This window comes from Fulvia fulva, chromosome 9, assembly GCF_020509005.1.
Source record: "Fulvia fulva chromosome 9, complete sequence".
Taxonomy (NCBI): domain Eukaryota; kingdom Fungi; phylum Ascomycota; class Dothideomycetes; order Mycosphaerellales; family Mycosphaerellaceae; genus Fulvia; species Fulvia fulva.
The window spans coordinates 191384-209721 of NC_063020.1; the positions used below are offsets into that span (position 1 = coordinate 191384).

Consider the following 18338-nt stretch of genomic DNA (forward strand, 5'->3'; position numbering starts at 1 on the left):
TTTTGCAGTCTCTCCAAGATGCGCACAAGGCTATCTTCGAGACCACGGCGAAGGTGAGGGATCTCCTTCGGCTCAGCTGATGAAAGTCAAGGTCCTCACGAGCAGACTGATCAACAAACAAACGAGTCAAAAATGAGGTGAATGACTTGATTGTTTGTACCCTGCTAGCTCGTGACTTGCCTTGCAAGTGAATACACAGCATCTGACTTGCCTTGGTTGCTCAACTTGTGACGTGCCAAGACCTATATCGTCGTCGTTGCTGGTGTTGCTGTCGGAGGTGTTGTTGCCGGAGTTCTCACCCTATTGAACAGCTCTTTCTCAATCGTTATCACCCCTTGCTTGCACCAGCTTTTCAAGGTCATTAGGTTGTTGATAGTGCTTGCTGCCATGTGCCTTCGCTTCGGTGTAAGAATATCACCTGCTTGACTAAACTGTCGCTCCGGCTCATCACTCATTGTAGGGCAGCAGTAGATATCGAGCGCCATTCGTGCTAGATTAGGCCATTGCGGTAGCTTATCAACCTAATACTTAATAGGTGAATCAGTAATAGCAAGCTCAGCTTTAGGGCACCGCGGTAGGCGTATGTACTGCTCTATCTCATCGAGGCCTCGTTAAGCGCAATCTTCGTCGCTCTCGTAATCTTCGACGAAGCCCTTATCGACGGCAAGGTGTAAGGACTGTTGCGGCTACTTCTTCTTGATCGTGACTAGCTTATAGGTTAGCCAGAGCTTCGTTACCTCTTTCTTACGGCCTACAATCCACGTATTAGTAGGACCGAAGCGGCCATCGCTTTCGTTATGCTCAAGCTAACGCCACTTTATTCTTAGGTGTAATACGACTGCTGCTACGTACACAGGCGTGTCGTCTAATCGTATAAAGTATTCACTTATCTTCTACTAAGCAAGGTTGATCGCTGTAGAGAAGTGACCCTCTACGGTTAAGGGCAGCTCGAGCTCCTTATCCGACACTCGTCTAAGTGTTATATCAGCCGTCATTCGAGACCGCGGTAGTGCACGCCGTAGTGGCTGAAGTGGATACCTCTCTCGCTACTCTTCGAAGTGTTGTATTACGCGAGCGAAAGTAGGCAGTACCTACTAGATTATACCGAAGTTGCCGCCGGCATCACCTTATAGAGTCATCGTTACGTCCTTTAACGGCCGAAGGATCTCGATATATCGCTTAATAACAGTCCAATCGTTAGCGATAAGGGCATCGCGTACGATCGAAGGAGGTTTGCGACTAGGCTCTATACCGTGTTCTATATAGCGGCGTAGGTAGTTATACTAGCTATCGACTTCTCGGCGTATGAACTCGTCGATAGCTAGCATTAGGTACGCGGCTCTCTCGGCACTATCGACATAGCTGTTCTAGCGTGTCTCGATAGCGTAGATAATACCGTATATGTCTTAAGCGCTGTCCGGCTTCGTTAGAGCAATAAGGTCAAGTTGTAGTATAGACGACCAACCACCCTAGTAAGCAAGGGCGTACCTAGTGACCTTGGAATGGCTTGCGCGTAGGTGTATGTATTTGCCGGTCCGCGGGCCGTGAAATATATGCTAAGATCCTGAAAGATGATAAATCTGAAAATCTCAAATTCCCGTGTTTTCACCTTGTAGAGGTATTTTTTGTAAATCCTGGCTTCCTACTAAGGTCGCCTCCTAACTATATATATCTCAGCAGTACCCCTATACACCCCTGCTACGTAATCAACCGTTGAAGGTTAACGAGATTCGACGCGCAAATTTCAGGGGCCCTCAGCTCGTCAACATATCCTCCCCTATTACGAAACTGTCCCCAGTTTCACCTCCGCTACGCTAACATAGACCAAGAAACTATACCTACAAGTCATACGTAAAGAAGGCGGGTCCGGCGTCCAGTCAAGTAGTCAGTCCAGAGTTATTAAGGAGATCGCAAGTTCATTCTGTAAGGGCTAAGGAGGCCAAGTCAAAGTCCAGTCTTTGTAGTAAGCCTGCTCTCAAATCAAGGATATAGCCTAGAAATCGGTCAAGCACGCCAGAAACTAGGTACTAGAAGCCTAAGAAAAAGAAATAACGGAGTCCTATCCCTCCTTTAGCCTAAATCCTAGTGAATTTGGCCATCTCCTCCGCAGTAAGGTCATGAGGCCGCACCTATAGTCTCTTCGGCTCAGATTCTAGTTCCGGAAGTGCAGCGGCCCTATCAATGCCTATTGGAAGTATATCGTCATCCTCTTCGTCGTCAGATCCGGACGTAGTAGGTCTGTTCTTGTTCGGAAGATCGCCCTTTTTGACATTCTCGACATCAACCCCATCCTCTAGCGCTATGATGTCTTTAGCGTCAGGAAGATCAAGCTCCGGGTCCGGTCTTAACTGTGGGATTAGCTTCAGGTTCTCTCGGGCTTGCACACCCTTCAACCTCGTACTATCAAGCTCTTCGAGGACGTATATACCAAACCCTAAGTGCACCTTAGCTACACGATACGGCCCAAGCTAGCGGTACCCAATTTTTCTGGATAGGTCATCCTTGTACGGCTTGTCGAACTTGACCACAAGATCTCCGACCTGGAACCCCTGGAAGTCAACACTACGTTTAGCATCGAAGTATTCCTTGCTTAGGGCACGAAGCCTTGCTCTTCGTAACTACAACTCCTGAAGACTCATGTCCCGCACCTACAACTGACGCGCCCGAATGGCCAACAGCTCCTCCGTTGATCTGATAGATCCCTATTCATAGTTCGCCTATATTAGGTATTCCACCTCGATCGGGAGAACAGTACGATGGCTATATAGAACCTCCGCCGGCGTCATGCCCGTGATTCTAGATACCGTGGTTCTGTTAGCCTAAAGCACCGTAGCAATCCATCGTTCCTAGGACTTGTAGGTGTTCTTAGTGAGCTTAGCTAATGCAGCCAGAACAGGTCGATGTCCTACTTCTACAGTTGCATTTGACTACGGATGGTAGGGTGAGATCCGGATGTGCTTGATGCCTATACTAACAAGCATCCTCTCCACCTCCCCTTCGTTAACACTAGCGTTGTCAAGCACAATCTCATAGCAGCATCTATGTCGGCTGAACACTATCTCGTATAGGAACTTGGCAATCGCCCGCGAATTTGGAGGCTTCCGTACGACCTTCGCCTTAATCTACCTACTTAGAGCTTCTCGGGCGACAAGTAAGTACCCGTTTCTATACACGTAGACGGGATCGCAGTACTACCTTTCTCCTACAACCTGCTGAGTCGATGAGTGCATTTCTCCTGCTCTCTAGTTGCCTTCGCGAAAGTTGTAAGGAGCACAAGTCCTTACCCAATTCGACACGTCGGAGAAGCAGCCCTCCCAGTAATACCGGCTAGCAACAAGATTGTATACTAGCTCTGCACTCCGGTGACTATGCTTTTCGTGACAGTGCATTACGATCTCTTTCTGAGCATCATCATCGTCTACTACTAGCTGCATCGGTGCACCCCTTCGCCGCTAATGAAACAAGAGCTTGTCTCTTAAGTAGTACCGAGGACTCTTCTTAACGAGGTTTCGATACTTAGCCCGGGTGACCCCTTCCGGTCGTGTTCGATATACTAGAATGTGAGCTATAAGCTCGGAATTGTCACTATACTGGGGTTCGAGGAGTCGTTCACGCTCTAGAATGACGGGGAAAGTGTCAACTGGCTCGGCGTAACGGAAGAATTTGTCGTCAATCATCTTATCAATGTCATCGTCAGGTTCCGCAAGCTCCTTAGCTGTAGGTGGTTTGCGAGACAGTGCATCCGGTCCGGAGTGCTTCTTCCTATCGACATGCCTTACTTCAAAGGTGAACAGCCGGATCTAAGCAACCCACCTTACCATTGCAGAGTTTAGAATATCGGATGCTAGCCGATTTAACTGCTACACTAGCGTTTTAGCATCAACTTCGAGGATGAAGTCTACTCCTACGAGGTAGCGCTGCACCTTCTTAAGGCCCTTTAGCACTCCGAGGCACTCCCGCTTTCCTATATCGTACTTGGCCTCGTTTGCGTTCTAGGTGCCGCTCTTATACCTTACCGGGTGTCTTCGTCGAGTGTTGTCTAGTGATTCCTACGATATCACACAACCCTACCTAATGCCACTCGTATCAATAGAAACGAAGATCCTGCCAGCTCCTAGGGCGTAGGAGATAGTCACTAACGCTAGTGCTGTTACTAAGAATCTTGCTAGGTTCTCTTTCGAGAACTGCTCATTCTTAGTCTAGACAAACTCGACGTCCTTCCTCAAAAGCTTATACATTGGCCGAGCGACGATCACGAACCAGGGGACCTAAATCCGGAAGTAAACATAGATCCTAATATAAACTCGAACGTCCTTTGCGCACTTTAGGGTTAGCTAGTTCAAGATCTTGGCCACTACCTTAGGATCTAGATAGCGGCCGCTCGGGCTAGTAATGTAGCCTACGATCTTTAGGGTCTTATAAAGCCACTACGACTTCTCCCCTACGACTACCGCTCCGGCCCTCTCTAGGTCCGCAAGAACAAGATCAAGGGACATAATATGTTCTACGACCTATCGTCGAAGGCTAGGCTCCACCTCAGCGTCACTATAGTCCTTAGTAGGACCTTTCACGCCGATATCGTCAAGAAATGGTTTTGCTCGGTAAGAAATGTGGTCTATCAACACCTTAGTTACTGCCCGTACGAACTGAGCAACTGAGTTCGTCGCACCCTATAGTAACGTTGTGTGCCGCATAAGCCTAAGAGGCGTCATGAAGGCCGTCAAGTCTCGGCTACTTTCGTTAAGCGTGATCTGGTCGTACCCCGAAAACAAGTCCACTAAAGAGGCCACTCTACACCTAGCAAAGTCTTCCGAGAACCCGTCCGTGTCTAGGGGAATGTTCGTATCCCTCATCGTCACCTCGTTTAAGAGCACAGCGGAGTTAATCAACCTGTATAGTATAGCTTTGCTGTTTAGCTCGACCTTCTTCGCTACTAAGAACCAAGCATTCGTATAAGCACCTTGACTGTACTCAAGAATTCTGTTCTTAATTCGAGCGCGGATCATCTGTTCTATAATCGCTCGTAAGCTTAGGTGTAACCGAATGTTCCGCGCCTACTACGGTTTGTACGCAATCGTTATGATCTTCTAAGGAGGCACAACATTATGTCTGATCTGCCGTATATAGCTGAAATCCTACGCTAGGACACCTTCTCGGTTAAAGAGCATTTCTTCAAACATTTGTCTTTCCTTGGCCGAGAGAGCGATGCCAACCTTGATACTAGCGAGCCTTTCAGGTGTGATCCTCGAGCCGCGCTCGATACTAGAGAACTTTTTGATAAGATACCTCCTATCGAACGGGCCTTGCCCTGCTAGCATTAGAGATTCCTAGTAAAGGGCCTTCCGCTTCTAATCTATGTCACTATCTACTTTCGACTAAGGCCTCTCGTGAACGCTCGCGTTAACGGGTCTTTTCTTGTCAGCTTTACGCTTATATATAGTAAATATATGCGGCATCCTAATACCGGGTCTGTATAACCCTACGTCTCGTTTCCAAGCCTGCCTGTTAATCTGGCCCTGTTTCAGGATCTCCGTACACTAGTCGCCCTACACGGAGTACATATTTGTAATGACCTGCTCTCCTAGAGCGTTGGTAGTCACCTTAGCGCTTAAGTATTGGCGGTTCCCTAGCAGTCCTAGCAATTTCTTCGAATGCGGGCCAAGGTCGAGGACATCTTCTCTTTGTTGTGATGCGGGGCCGCGGTGATTCTTGAAGTAGTCGAAGACAGTCGTGTCTATAGGCTTAGGTTTTGGCTTCGTTATACCTTCTTGTCGATGTCGACGCGCCGTATTGTCAGAACACTCCGCCCCTAATATATTTGCTAAGGGCTCCCCGACTAGACTCGAAAAGCGGACTTGTTTCAAAACCGGACTTCTGATGCTTATAGCGGGTTGACTGCCGTGAATCAACCCGCGTTCGCATTTTTCGAGGACTATAGAAGTTCTTAAAGAGTTTTGCACTTGTTAGTACCTATGATAGCCATAAACATCACACTTTCACCTTTCCTGCTAGCGATTGTTCCCTCCTTTGATCTATCGTCGCAGTTGCGGCCTGTCAGTCGTACCTTCCTATACTAAGGGCGGCTAAGGATCGTAGGCGAATCTAGATCAGCGGAGACAAACATGTCGATCTAGTAGTGCACACCAAACAGCTAAGTATCAAGCTTTGAAATTACCCCCTTGAACTTCGCTCTTCTACCTGCTCCTCGAAAGGACAAGTAGGCGCTAGGTACGATAGGCAAGCCAAACTTGTGTGCTATCCTCGGGCTGATGATGTTGACTTCAGATCCCTCGTCAAGCAGGGCTCGAGTCTGACCTTTACTAGTCCTAAGCTCGGCAACTACCTAAGGGCTAGGTACTATTGCAAAATCGTCTAGCATACTAGAGAGACCGATTTTTTCAATGTTTTCGTACAACTCGGCGGTAGGGACAGCATCCTTACTACATAACATCGTTAAGAACACACCTACAAAGCGAGCATAACAATCATCCCGAAAGACTTCTTCATCAGCGCCTTCTTCCTCGTCTTTATAGGTAGCGACATGACTCGTGCGGACTTTAGTCCCTTCTTAGCTAGCTAACTTACGGACGGTAGCAAGCTTAGACTACAGATTAGGGGTATTTACTACTCTCCTAAACAAGGCAGTTTCAAACTAGCGACTATACCGAAACCAGTCCCGGGCATTGACGTTTAGAAACGTGGTCTGAAGGATTTGATCAATCCAATAGGTCACTCCCTCCTCCTTAGTGACGGGCCCATCTCCTGCACCGTACTGTCGGACGTAGTTGTCAATCCTCATCGTCTTTGCATACTATAACCGTTTGCGCTGTGCGAATAGGGCATCAATAGGCCCTACCGGCTGTTCCGAGGGCGTGGGCCTTAACTCAGCTCGAGGCTCAGGTGTCCTTCTAAGAGTCTCCCCTAACGCTACCGTTAACTGGCTTCCACTAGCCCTAAAACCGGCGTCTCTAATCATCTCCACCTCCTGCTAACCGAGTTCTTCCTGCCGGATCTCCTCTTCGAGTTCTTGTCGTATAGCTTCAGCGGCCTCGGCTCGTACCCTTAATGCCTATGTGCTAGACCTAGTTCGAGGGTTCGGGTTCTTTATGATTCCTACTAGAGCTTTGCCTCGAGATTTGTTACTCTGGATTAGGTAGGCCTTAACCTCAAACTCGTCGTAGTTTATGATCCTATACCCTTATAGAGCCGGTTCTTCTTCTTCCTTAAACTGGATCTAGTAACTACTAGCGGCCGTCAGTTGCTGCCTAGATCTGACATCTTGAGGGCCGTATTCTATAAGGTGTCGGTTGTTAGGTGGAGGTTTAGAGTGGTCAGGAAGCTTTACGCTTAAGACACTAGTGTAATCTCGACCTATCTATTGTTTCCGAAGCGTAGGGATTTCCATGTCCTCATTAAATAGAATCGGGCTATAGTGTTCCTTAAGCTACGGAAGCATACAAAGGAGCTTGGGTTTGCTATAGTCCCGTCGGAAGTTGAACTTAGGGGGATTTGGATCGGTCTTCTTTCCTAGGTACTACTAGTTGTTCGTCGCTAAAAAGACATACCCTTATGAGATAAGGAATAGCATCGCGGGGCACCTATTGGCCTGATGTTCCGTACTACCACAGTTGTAATAGCACCTATTAAGTGCTTTAGACTGCTCGCGGTTCTATGACTACGGGCGCTATATTAAGTAAACCTATAGTTTAGGCACGCGATCGGGGCTTTCTAGTTGTATAGACCTTTAATTTTCACTAGGGTTGAAGAATCTAACCTCCGCCGCGCGACCTCGTTAGTAAGCCCGAATACTTATTTCTGCTATTTTCTGAATAAGGTCATCGTCGACAGTAGCGGAAACAGCTAGTTTGTTAAGTGTATCAATCTTAGGGATCAAGCGCGGCATCTGCTTCACAACTGACCGATAGAGCTGCGGTAAAGCAAGTAGAAAGTCCGTATACACGGCCTTCTATCCTTCTTCACTATTAGCGATAATTGTCGCCTCTTCTAGTATCTTTTGAAAGCGCCGAAACTTCTTAGGCTACTTCGGATAGAGCCTACATTTCTTATAAACTACCTTAGCAACTGACTCTAGGAGCCCCTGAAGTAGAAGACGGCTACGGGAGCTGTTATCGAGGTCCTCGGGATCAATCAGGTCACTAGAGGCCACGAAGAGACGGATAAACTCCTTTACATCCTGTTCCTTAGGGCTTTTCCCTTGCTCGGCCCGGACTATCTCTTCTAGATATTCTCGACTTCCTAACATCGAATAGGTATCGAATCTCGAAAATTCAGCTAAGAAGGACCTCCTAAAGGTGCTCCGCCTCACTTGCCACCCCTCTAACCTTGTTGAGAACATACAGGCCGCAGGACAAGCATGTAGGTGTGGGTGTGTCATGTGATTAGATCACGTGACTAGGGTTTGCCAGCCTATAGGCTGGCCAACATCCGGACACCTAGCATCTACCTACACCAACACCGGCGATACTGTATGTAGATACACGCTATCCCATTGGGTCCTTCTTCGTCTTTGGTGTGATCCGCCGTCTTCCACTGCTGCGCAACTCGTACCTGTTTAACAGGTTATGAGCCCGGGTTAGCAACTCGGTGTTTCACCCTCGACAAAGTCGTATTGGAGTTATTCCTCTTCAGAACAAAAGGAAGGCAGACTGGAGGCCGCACCCGCCTTGCACAGGAAGCTACAGCCGTGCTGTAGGTGCATATAAGACGTGAAAGAGCCTAGTGAGGCACTGTCAGACTCCGAGTCAGGGAGCCTGTGCCAATACCTCAGACAAGTGGGCGAGCTTACTGAGAAGAGTCGCTCTCCGGACATCGCGTTCGCATCGACTAACTGTTCATTCTGAGAGAGCCGCAGTGTCTCAGAAACCCCCTCTGCTAAGAGAGTTACGCTACAGTGTCTCAGCACCAACACGATCCTTACCGACCGACTTTCCTCCTCTTCCCGGCGGATAGCCATCCTCTCCGCTATCAACCTCGCGTTCGGTTTATCCCATTTCGATCCGATCGCGTACGACCGAATACATCCTTTTACCTGAGGGCAGCCAACCTGTCCCTCAACTTACAAAAAATGGAGAACGAGACTGGGTTCATAAGAAAGAGAGCAGCACCTCTTCTGACAAGAGAGAACCACGAAACATGGTTCAAGCTGATGAGAATACACCTGGTATCAAAGCAGGTTGACTGGGTCCTCGAAGACATCATCACGGACATTCCCGCTGCAACCCCATCTATAGCGACACCCTCTGCATCATCGGAGTCATCCCTTCCTTTGGATCAAGCGATAAGGAAGGCATCGTACAGACGGCACAATGCAACGGCCCTGTATGAGATGTACATCTGTCTGTCGACAGATGACCAAGAGATGACATACGAGATCCGGCATGCGAAGGGGTTGTGGGAATGGGCTGAAGCTAAATATAAGAGAAGACTTCTCGCTACTGGAAGAAGTTTGCTTCAGCAATACACCAATTTCGTGATGACAGAAGACCAGTCTATAGATGACGCCTGGCAGGAGCTTAGCTCAATTGCAAGGAGGGCTGTTTCAATCTCGCCTCAGTTCCAAGACATCAAGACTGAGGACAGAAAGATCCAGCAACTCTTAGCAGCTCTGCCAGACTCATTTGGCTCAATTCGCGATGCAATTGATGCCCAGGTGAATCTCTCACCACAAGACATTCTTGCAATTCTTAGGGAGAAGCAAGAATCAATGATTCATCAAGGGACAGCCATGTTCGCTAAGAAGGGTTTCCAGGGCAAGCTCACGTGCCATCTCTGCGGTGGTGACCATTTTATGAGCAAGTGCCCACACCTTTCTGCAGCTCAGCAGGCTGTTAGGAACAAGGACAAACTAGCTAGGGTTACCTACCCTGCTAAGAGACAACCGTCACCACCTCGTAGGAGGTCATCATCACCAAACCTTCGTGATGTCCTCAAGGTGATGACGGACCTTGCAAAGCAGATGAAGGAGAGCCGCAAGCCAAAGGCCTCCTCTAGTAAGCCTGCAAGGGCCCATGCGACCCAGGAAGACGCATCAGACCCTGAGATACCATCAGAAGATGATGATGTTGATGAGGTTGCCCATTCCACTGTGGAAGCCAAAGGCAAGTACCCCTCGTCCGAGTGGTTGCTTGACTCTTGTGCATCATCACATATGACTGACCAAGATTCACTATTCAGGACACTGAAGCCTCTTCAAAAGAGGAAGTGGATCAAGGTTGGGGGTGGCTATCTACAAGCTACACATATGGGAAGTGCAGTAATGGGTGGTCCTTCTGGAAAGCAAATTGTCTTAGAAAATGTCCTGTTTGTTCCTGGCCTTGGAGTTAGTCTTGTTTCGTGGAATCAGTTCAGCCAACAGTTTGCTGTCCAACCACCCAGTTTCACCCTAAAATCCTTGTCTGGTAAACCCGTTGTCCAGACCAAACTTCGAGGAGGAGTACCGTTTATCCACTCGATCTCGGAAATTCTTGAGCCACAGCATGCTGGCATACTCTCTCAAGAACGTGACGGTACCGCTATGGCTAACACTGAGTCCGAAGATCAGTGGGAGCTATGGCATAGAAGATGTGCACACCTTGGCAAGGGACTGCTAAGAAACCTGCATAGAGTCACTGACAAGAAAGATCCCATTCCTGTTCCTTCTGAACACCAGAATTGCAAGGTCTGCTCCCTTGCAAACATGAGGAAGTTCAAAGGACCTGCCACAGAGAGGAAAGGGGAGAGGCTGGCCCTCATCTCCATTGACATCTGTGGGCCTTTTCAGGGCGCAGTCTCTAGGCTAGGATACAAATATTGGCTTGAGATTGTAGACAACTTCTCTAGGAAGAAGTGGGTAATCCCTTTGAAGGCCAGGAGCGACGCTCCTGCAGCCCTACGGGATTGGAAGGTCCAGGCAGAACGGCAGTCAAGGTGCTTTCTGTCTGCGATCCGCAGTGATGGTGCAAAGGAAATTCTCGCCTTGCTAAAAGAGTGGGAGAAGGAGTTTGGCACTCAGATGGACACAACTGATGCCTACAACTCTCTTCAAAATGGACCTGTGGAAAGGTCAATTCAAGCCTCTGAGAACACAGTCCGGGCTATGCTTGAAGACTCTGGCATGCCAGTTGAGTTCTGGCCAGAAGCTTTGCAAGCACAGACTGTGATCAGAAACAGACTGCCTAATGGTCCGATCATTGATGGTATTGCTCTTTCACCAGAAGAAGCCTTTACTGGCCAAGTACCGTCAGTCGACCATTTCCGCGTCTGGGGATGCAAAGCTGTGGTCTATGTAGACCCAAGAGCCCAACCTCAAGGCTTGAGGAGAGACAAGTTGATGAACCGAGGAAAAGAAGCCGTGTTTGTGGGCTACTCAGAAAACACCACAAAACAACGGCTGTTCTGGGATCCCGACATGAAAGCAATAAAAGCGCATAGTCACGTCGACTGGTTTGAGAATGAGAAGGGGGGAGATATGGATCTTGGTATCACCTTCACTAACTAGCCGAGTCGAGCGCCACAGCGCAATCCTGTTGGGAGGAAGCCCTTTGGGGCGAAATTTTCCGATAGGGGATTATCAGAGACACCGTTACGAAGGCCAGGAGAAAATATTGAGGCGGTTTCAACACTGTCGAAGGCCGATAACGGTGGATCTATACAGAACCTACCCAAGTCATCAACACCACAGCAACCGCTGTTTGTGCAACTTCCCCCTCCCCCAAAGGACATTGGGGAATACCAGAAGTTTGGAGATCAGGGTACTCCAATGAAAGAAAAAGAAGATGTCGTTCAGTTCGACCCATCCGAACACCTAGCGCCACCTCAGGTTGCAGGCAACAAGAGGTCAAGGGGGGACGGAGATGATAACTCTGAAGAGCATGAGGCTAAACACCATAAGGCTCTTATCGCCCAGATGTTCCATCTAGACCCTACAATGAGCTGGGTAGAGGAGATTCTGAACGACGTGGAAGAACATGCATTTGCTGCTGTTGGGCAGGCCATAGCCTATCAGCAGGAAGTGCCAATCCCAAAGTCCTATAAGGCAGCCGTAGGAGACCCCGAATGGGGACATATGTGGAGAGAGGCAATCGAGAACGAACTTATTGCCTTAGCAAGCAACAACACCTGGGAAGCAGTTGTACCGCCAAAGGGTGCGAATCTAATTACTTCTAGGTGGGTCTTTGATGTGAAAAGAATGATTAGTGGAGCCATTGAGAAGTTCAAGGCAAGACTAGTTGCAAGAGGGTTTTCACAGAAATATGGGGTTGACTTCGAAGAGACCTTTGCACCTACTGTGTGAGAGAGATCTCGAGATGCACCTAGTGGATGTGAATAATGCTTTTACCCAAAGCAGCCTTCTTGAAGACATCTATATGATCCCACCCCCAGGAGTTGAAGCACCTCCAAACATGGTGTTCAAGGTCCTACGAAGCCTTTATGGGCTTAAGCAAGCAGCTAGAGACTGGAACAAGCTCTGTGTTGCGAAGCTAGAGAAGATTGGATTTACCCAGTCCCAGGTAGATCCATGCCTACTTATCCATACGGATAGAGACCTTATGGTCCTTACCCATGTGGATGACATACCCATTGCAGCTCCGAAGCTGTCAGATGTTCAGTGGTTTAAGGCTGAGCTTGGAAAAGTGTTTAAGATTAAAGATCTTGGTGAACCTACGAAGATCCTTGGAATGAGGATTACAAGAGACAGGTCCCAAGGCACTTTGAAGCTTGATCAAGGACACTATGTCCACGCTAACTTAGCCAAGATGAACATGGCTAGAGAGAAGGCTACGCCAACCCACTCACCTATGGAGAGCTACGAGCATTTAGTGCCTACGGCACCTATGGATGAGAGGTGCAACAAACAGGATTACCAGAGCCACAATGGTACCTGGATGTGGCCAATGACAATGACAAGGCCAGACTTAGCATTCCCCCTTGGAAGAATTAGCTCATTTGTTGCTGATCCCTCGCAGCAGCATATGAAGGCTTTGAAGAAGCTCTCCCGATACCTGCGGTCGTACCCAGACCTAGGTCTTATGTATAGAAAGGGAGGGGGCAATCTCCAGGGATACTCGGACTCTGACTACGCTATGGACAAAGTGGATAGAGTCTCAATTCTGGGATACGTGTGGTTCCTTTGTGGATCACCTGTGTCCTGGATGAGTAGGAAGCAGAAGTCTGTTGCAACATCAACAATGGAAGCTGAGTTCATGGCTATGAACGCAGCCGCAAAGCAGTCACAATTTCTTGCTGCTGTCCTCAGGGAAATGGGGTGCCCAGAACTGGTGGGAAAGAGCTCTTTCCAGCCGAGTGTAAGGGCAAGCAAGGGCACTGTTGACGAGCTAAGGCCAGTCAAGCTCATGGGTGACAACCAAGCCGCTTTGACACTTGTCAAAGATGCCCATGTGCATGAAAGGTCAAAGCATATTGATGTTGCATATAACTATGTCAGACATCTCTGGTGGCAGAAGAAGATTGCAGTGGACTACTGCCATACAAAGGACATGGCTGCTGATGGGTTAACAAAGCCCCTCAATGGCCAGCAGTTCCAAAACTTTGTAAGGCAGCTCCAGCTTGCGTAAAGGGATTGTAGGAGACCATGTGGCCTGAGTGGGAGTGTTGAGAACATACAGGCCGCAGGACAAGCATGTAGGTGTGGGTGTGTCATGTGATTAGATCACGTGACTAGGGTTTGCCAGCCTATAGGCTGGCCAACATCCGGACACCTAGCATCTACCTACACCAACACCGGCGATACTGTATGTAGATACACGCTATCCCATTGGGTCCTTCTTCGTCTTTGGTGTGATCCGCCGTCTTCCACTGCTGCGCAACTCGTACCTGTTTAACAAACCTCATCACTAAACGTCGGATAGTGGTCTCGTAGTTACGCTCGAAACGACCCTAGAAGTTGTCTTTCTTAATTGATGGCCTTAGTAGATACTGGTCTATAAGATCATTAAACCTCTCCCAGAATTCAGTGGCGTTCCTACTATTAAAGAGGGGGTTTTCCGGACTCCCTAGAGCAGGGAAGCGAGGTCCTACATTTTCTATAGCAACAGCAAGACGGCCAAACAATGCTGCTATCGCATCCGGACTATAGGGCATTCCTAACGTTATAGTGCCCTCATTTAAGTCATCCTCTTCTTGGTCATTTCGTCGTGCTCTTTCCTTACCCTTATTAGACCCTGAAGCCTCCGGGGTGTTATCTTCGTCACCATCCGAGTCTTCTATCCCTTCTAGGATTGTGGCCTCCCTATAAGGCCTATAGGCCTTCGTTAGACTTTCTAGTAACTCTTAGCTAGCTCTAATACTGGCAAACGACTCGAACCTCGATAGAGACATGACTGAAACTTGTGACCCTGTTCGTAACCGTAGCCTTGCTCGTAACGTTGTACTTGCTTTGTTTGTTACTAAGAGCCTTGATCTTAGGTACCTTGATACCTTAAGATTTCGACTTCGAGTCGACCTTGACCTTGATTTTGCTAAGATATGCTAATAATACCACCGGGTGTGTACTTGAAACCCCCCCTCATTAACCACCAAAATATAGACGACTAACCACCCTAGTAAGCAAGGGCGTACCTAGTGACCTTAGAATAGCTTACGCGTAGGTGTATATATTTGCCGGTCCGCGGGCCGTGAAATATATGCTAATGTCATGGTCTCCCCACAGAGTGTACAGAAGGTGGGGACAGAAGAGCCTCAGAGTGCTCAGAAGTCGTCAAGAAGTGAAAGTCCAGCTTGGTGTGTGAGCGCCAAGAATCATATGCCCCGTAACATTCACTACGAGACCTAGCCCTCCAAACTCACCACTCCACCAAACCTTAACAGATTTACTTCGGCTCGTGACTGTGTGACTCACGGCACTCCCGCGAGCACCCGCGACTATGCTAGACCCTAGAAGAAGCTCGTGGAAGACTCGGAACGTAGGGCAGGTTAGAATAAGGTTTTAAGCAAAGCTGCTAAGCGCGGCTTCGCACGGGTTAGCCCTGTTGATGCGGGGACACGCACACGCGAGGGTCGCGTATAAATATCTAGCCTTCCCTAGGCCTCTCTTACTTTCTTCGTCTTTCGTTTCGTGTAGAAATCATACTATACCCTTTGCATCTGCACTTCGTACCTACATTCTCGCTTTCATTCTTGCATCTTATAGGCCAGGCTCTCGCCCTAACAGCTAAGATCCTGAAAGATAATAAATCTGAAAATCTCAAATTCCCGTGTTTTTACCTTATAGAGGTATTTTTTTGTAAATCCTAGCTTCCTACTAAGGTCGCCTCCTAACTATATATATCTCAGTAGTACCCCTATATACCCCTACTACGTAATCAACCGTTAAAGGTTAACGAGATTTGACGCGCAAATTTCAGGGGCCCTTAGCTCGTTAACAGTAGTTGATCTAATAGCTCTAGGCGCTAAGGTGACAAGTTAATAAAATATAGCACGTAGTAAAGCTTACCGATAGGCCCTCGCTTTCGCTATAGTAGTAGATTAGCCTCTTTAACCGATTTAATAGCGACAAGCTCGTCTTCGAAGCCCTACGTAATATCGCCTACGTACTTGCCGAAGAGCGTAGCTTATGTAGTAAGGTTAAAGGTATGACTAGTATAGCGAAGCTAGCACTACTTCTTATCGAGTCCGTACTCGGTAGACATAAAGCCTATTGCCTTTGGGTTGTCATAGCGTTGTCAGTAATAAAGTAACCGATTTTATACTCTACGCCGTAGTGGACAAGCGTATTACTAATAGTCTCGGAGATGTTGTATCTAGAATAACGACCTCGCTGTCGTAGCAATACGAGTAGTATCTTCGTAGCTTTACCGTCCTTGTCAATAAAGTAAGCAACGAGCCTAAGTAGTACGAGCTTATTCTACGAAGTCTATAAGTCAAAGCTATAGCTGATCTTGCTCAATGATAAGGCCAATTCTTCCGTGATATAGCCTAGTGTCTTATTGAGATTCTGTCGATTGTTAAGCCGGTAGTGACTTAATACGGTAGATAGGACTTATAGCGCTCTTAAAGGTAGACAAGTAGTCGTCTAAAGCGCACTGCCTAGACCTTACAATAGGGGATATTGTCTTTAATAATCTAGCTATAAAGTAGTACGAGAAACTCGTCCTTATCGAATTCGATAGCACGCTCGTTATTTATCTACTACCTACTATAATATTGATCTAAGCCCTTCCTCTTCTTCTCTTTCGGTTAAATGACACCGTTACTATCGATGTAGTGCTTCGTCTTTATATAGTTCGAAGCACTAGTCGTAGAGACGTTAGTCTTATATAGCCCTTCTCTTTTCTACTAGCGCTATAGCATAGCTTATAGAGCTAGCATTCGAGCCTATCTTTGTCCTTAATAGGCTAGCCGTGGTTCTAAATGAATGATGAGTAGTTACGGTCTTATAAGGTACGGCAATAGGCCTTCAGTCGCGTCCAATCTAGCTAGTTAAGCAAGTCGTGCTTTCTCTTCCTTAGCACCTTGGATATGTCGGTTCTGTTGCTCACGGCGTCGATCTCGATAGTCGGCGCGAACAGATCTTTGGTATCTAGTACGGTTAAAAGCACACTGCTAGTTTCAACTTGCTGCGAGTCTATGTTGTGGTGTAGTAAGGTCGTGAAGTTGATGCTTAGAGGTTGAGATAGACGCGTCGGAATTAAGAAGTCTGGAAAACTGAAGCGGGAAAGCACGTGACCATCGGTACGTGATCCGATTGGCTTGGAGATAGGTCCGCACTTCCTAGAATTCCACCTTCTTAGATCGACATGACCTTGAATATCATTAACAACACCTTGTAAAACGACACAGACATGCTCACAAGGCTTGCAAACGAAGGAGAAAACACCGCTTGATTGTTTGAAAATACTGACTAAGCTATAGGCTTCCAGCTTGCTTGCTTGTGACAAGGCTTGATTGCAAACCTTGGAGAATGACTTGCTTGTTGATCAGACTGCTCACGAGAAAGCTGCCGTGCTCTATATCCACACTTATCAATGGCCCGATGATCGTTATGCCGGCTTACTTGCTCAAGTAGTACACGTCGCAGTCAAAGGACGTCCTCAGCGTCTCAACGCAGAAACTTCAAACGATTCCATCCAAGTTACACACTGCCTCGAGCGGGCGAGATCTTGGACACTTCGGTACATCATCTGATCAAGAAGGTACTGGTCTCGAGAAGCAAGTCTGTCGTGCCAGATGCGCAACGAGAGGTCGCAAGGGCCTATGCAGAGCTACAATATACCGGGAAGTGGCAGCGAATGACTATTTACGATACGGTACAGAAGCTTGCGGCTGCCGGAGACCAAAGGCTGCTTGTAGGTGCTGAGCTATGTAAGTCGACTTCAGGGCAGACATGGCCTGATTTGCGATCCCTGACTGCGTGTATGGGCAGGGATGAAGAGTACATGGCGCTCCTTTCCTCGTACCAATTCTGGATCATGCCTGGCTCACTTACCTCGCGTTTCATACCAAACTTTGTTCGGGGTGCAATAGGAAGTGGCTTGCATCGGTACCTTCGACAAAGATTGTACGGACCCATCAAGCAGAAGATTTCTCAAGCCGTAGACCACGCCCAATGTCGTGTTCAGTCCCGGAGCGAGCATGACCGTGAACAGGACGGCGAGTTGATCCAGTGGTACTTGCAGCAAGCAAAGACCATGCCTGACCCAGCCTTCATCACCGACCTGGATACTTTATGCTCAACCATTATCTTCCTCAACACGGCCGCCGGTCCTATCGCGCTCTTCGCCACAGGAACGATGAATAACATCCTCCAATACGAGCACGTCGATGGTCTAGTGACCGAGCTCAGACAAGAAATTACACAAGCTCATTCCGAAGACCCTGGCGAGTGGTCTTGGGCGAAATTGGAGAAACTCAAGCTTCTTGACAGCGTGGTGCAAGAGTCTCTGCGGCTTGACATGTACGGCGGCCTGAACTTCGAGCGTGTCGTCATGGAGGCCATCAACATACCTGACGGACCGCACTTGGAGAAGGGCACAATTGTTGTATTTCCGAACTTTGCGGTGCATCGTGATCCGGGGAATTATGAAGAGCCAGATATATTTCAGCCGCACCGCTTCGTGAAGGCGCCTGGTCGGTTGTATGATATCTCTGGTCGGTATCTGCCGTCTGGATATGGCCGTAGGGTGAGTGTCGACTCTTTACTCGTTTGTATGTGATCGCTAACCTGACCTTGATAGACATGTCCAGGCCGATGGTATGGTACGGCGATGATTAAGCTCATCCTAGCACAGCTGATTACCCGACTTCGACTTTGAGTGTAAGTCTCTGCAGAAGCCCCGGTTTCGTGGTCCTTTGCCAGCACCGTTGTATACCATCGATGCAAA

General features: G+C 48.1%; 1 protein-coding gene across 1 annotated transcript; it reads left to right on the plus strand.

The window, feature by feature from the left end:
• Positions 1-17317: 17317 nt before the first annotated feature.
• Positions 17318-18269, plus strand: CLAFUR5_08853 (Cytochrome P450 monooxygenase verB; the record flags this gene model as incomplete). Its single annotated transcript, XM_047908001.1, has 3 exons — positions 17318-17319; positions 17381-18137; positions 18192-18269. Coding segments are annotated over 3 exons (837 nt in total).
• Positions 18270-18338: the final 69 nt, after the last annotated feature.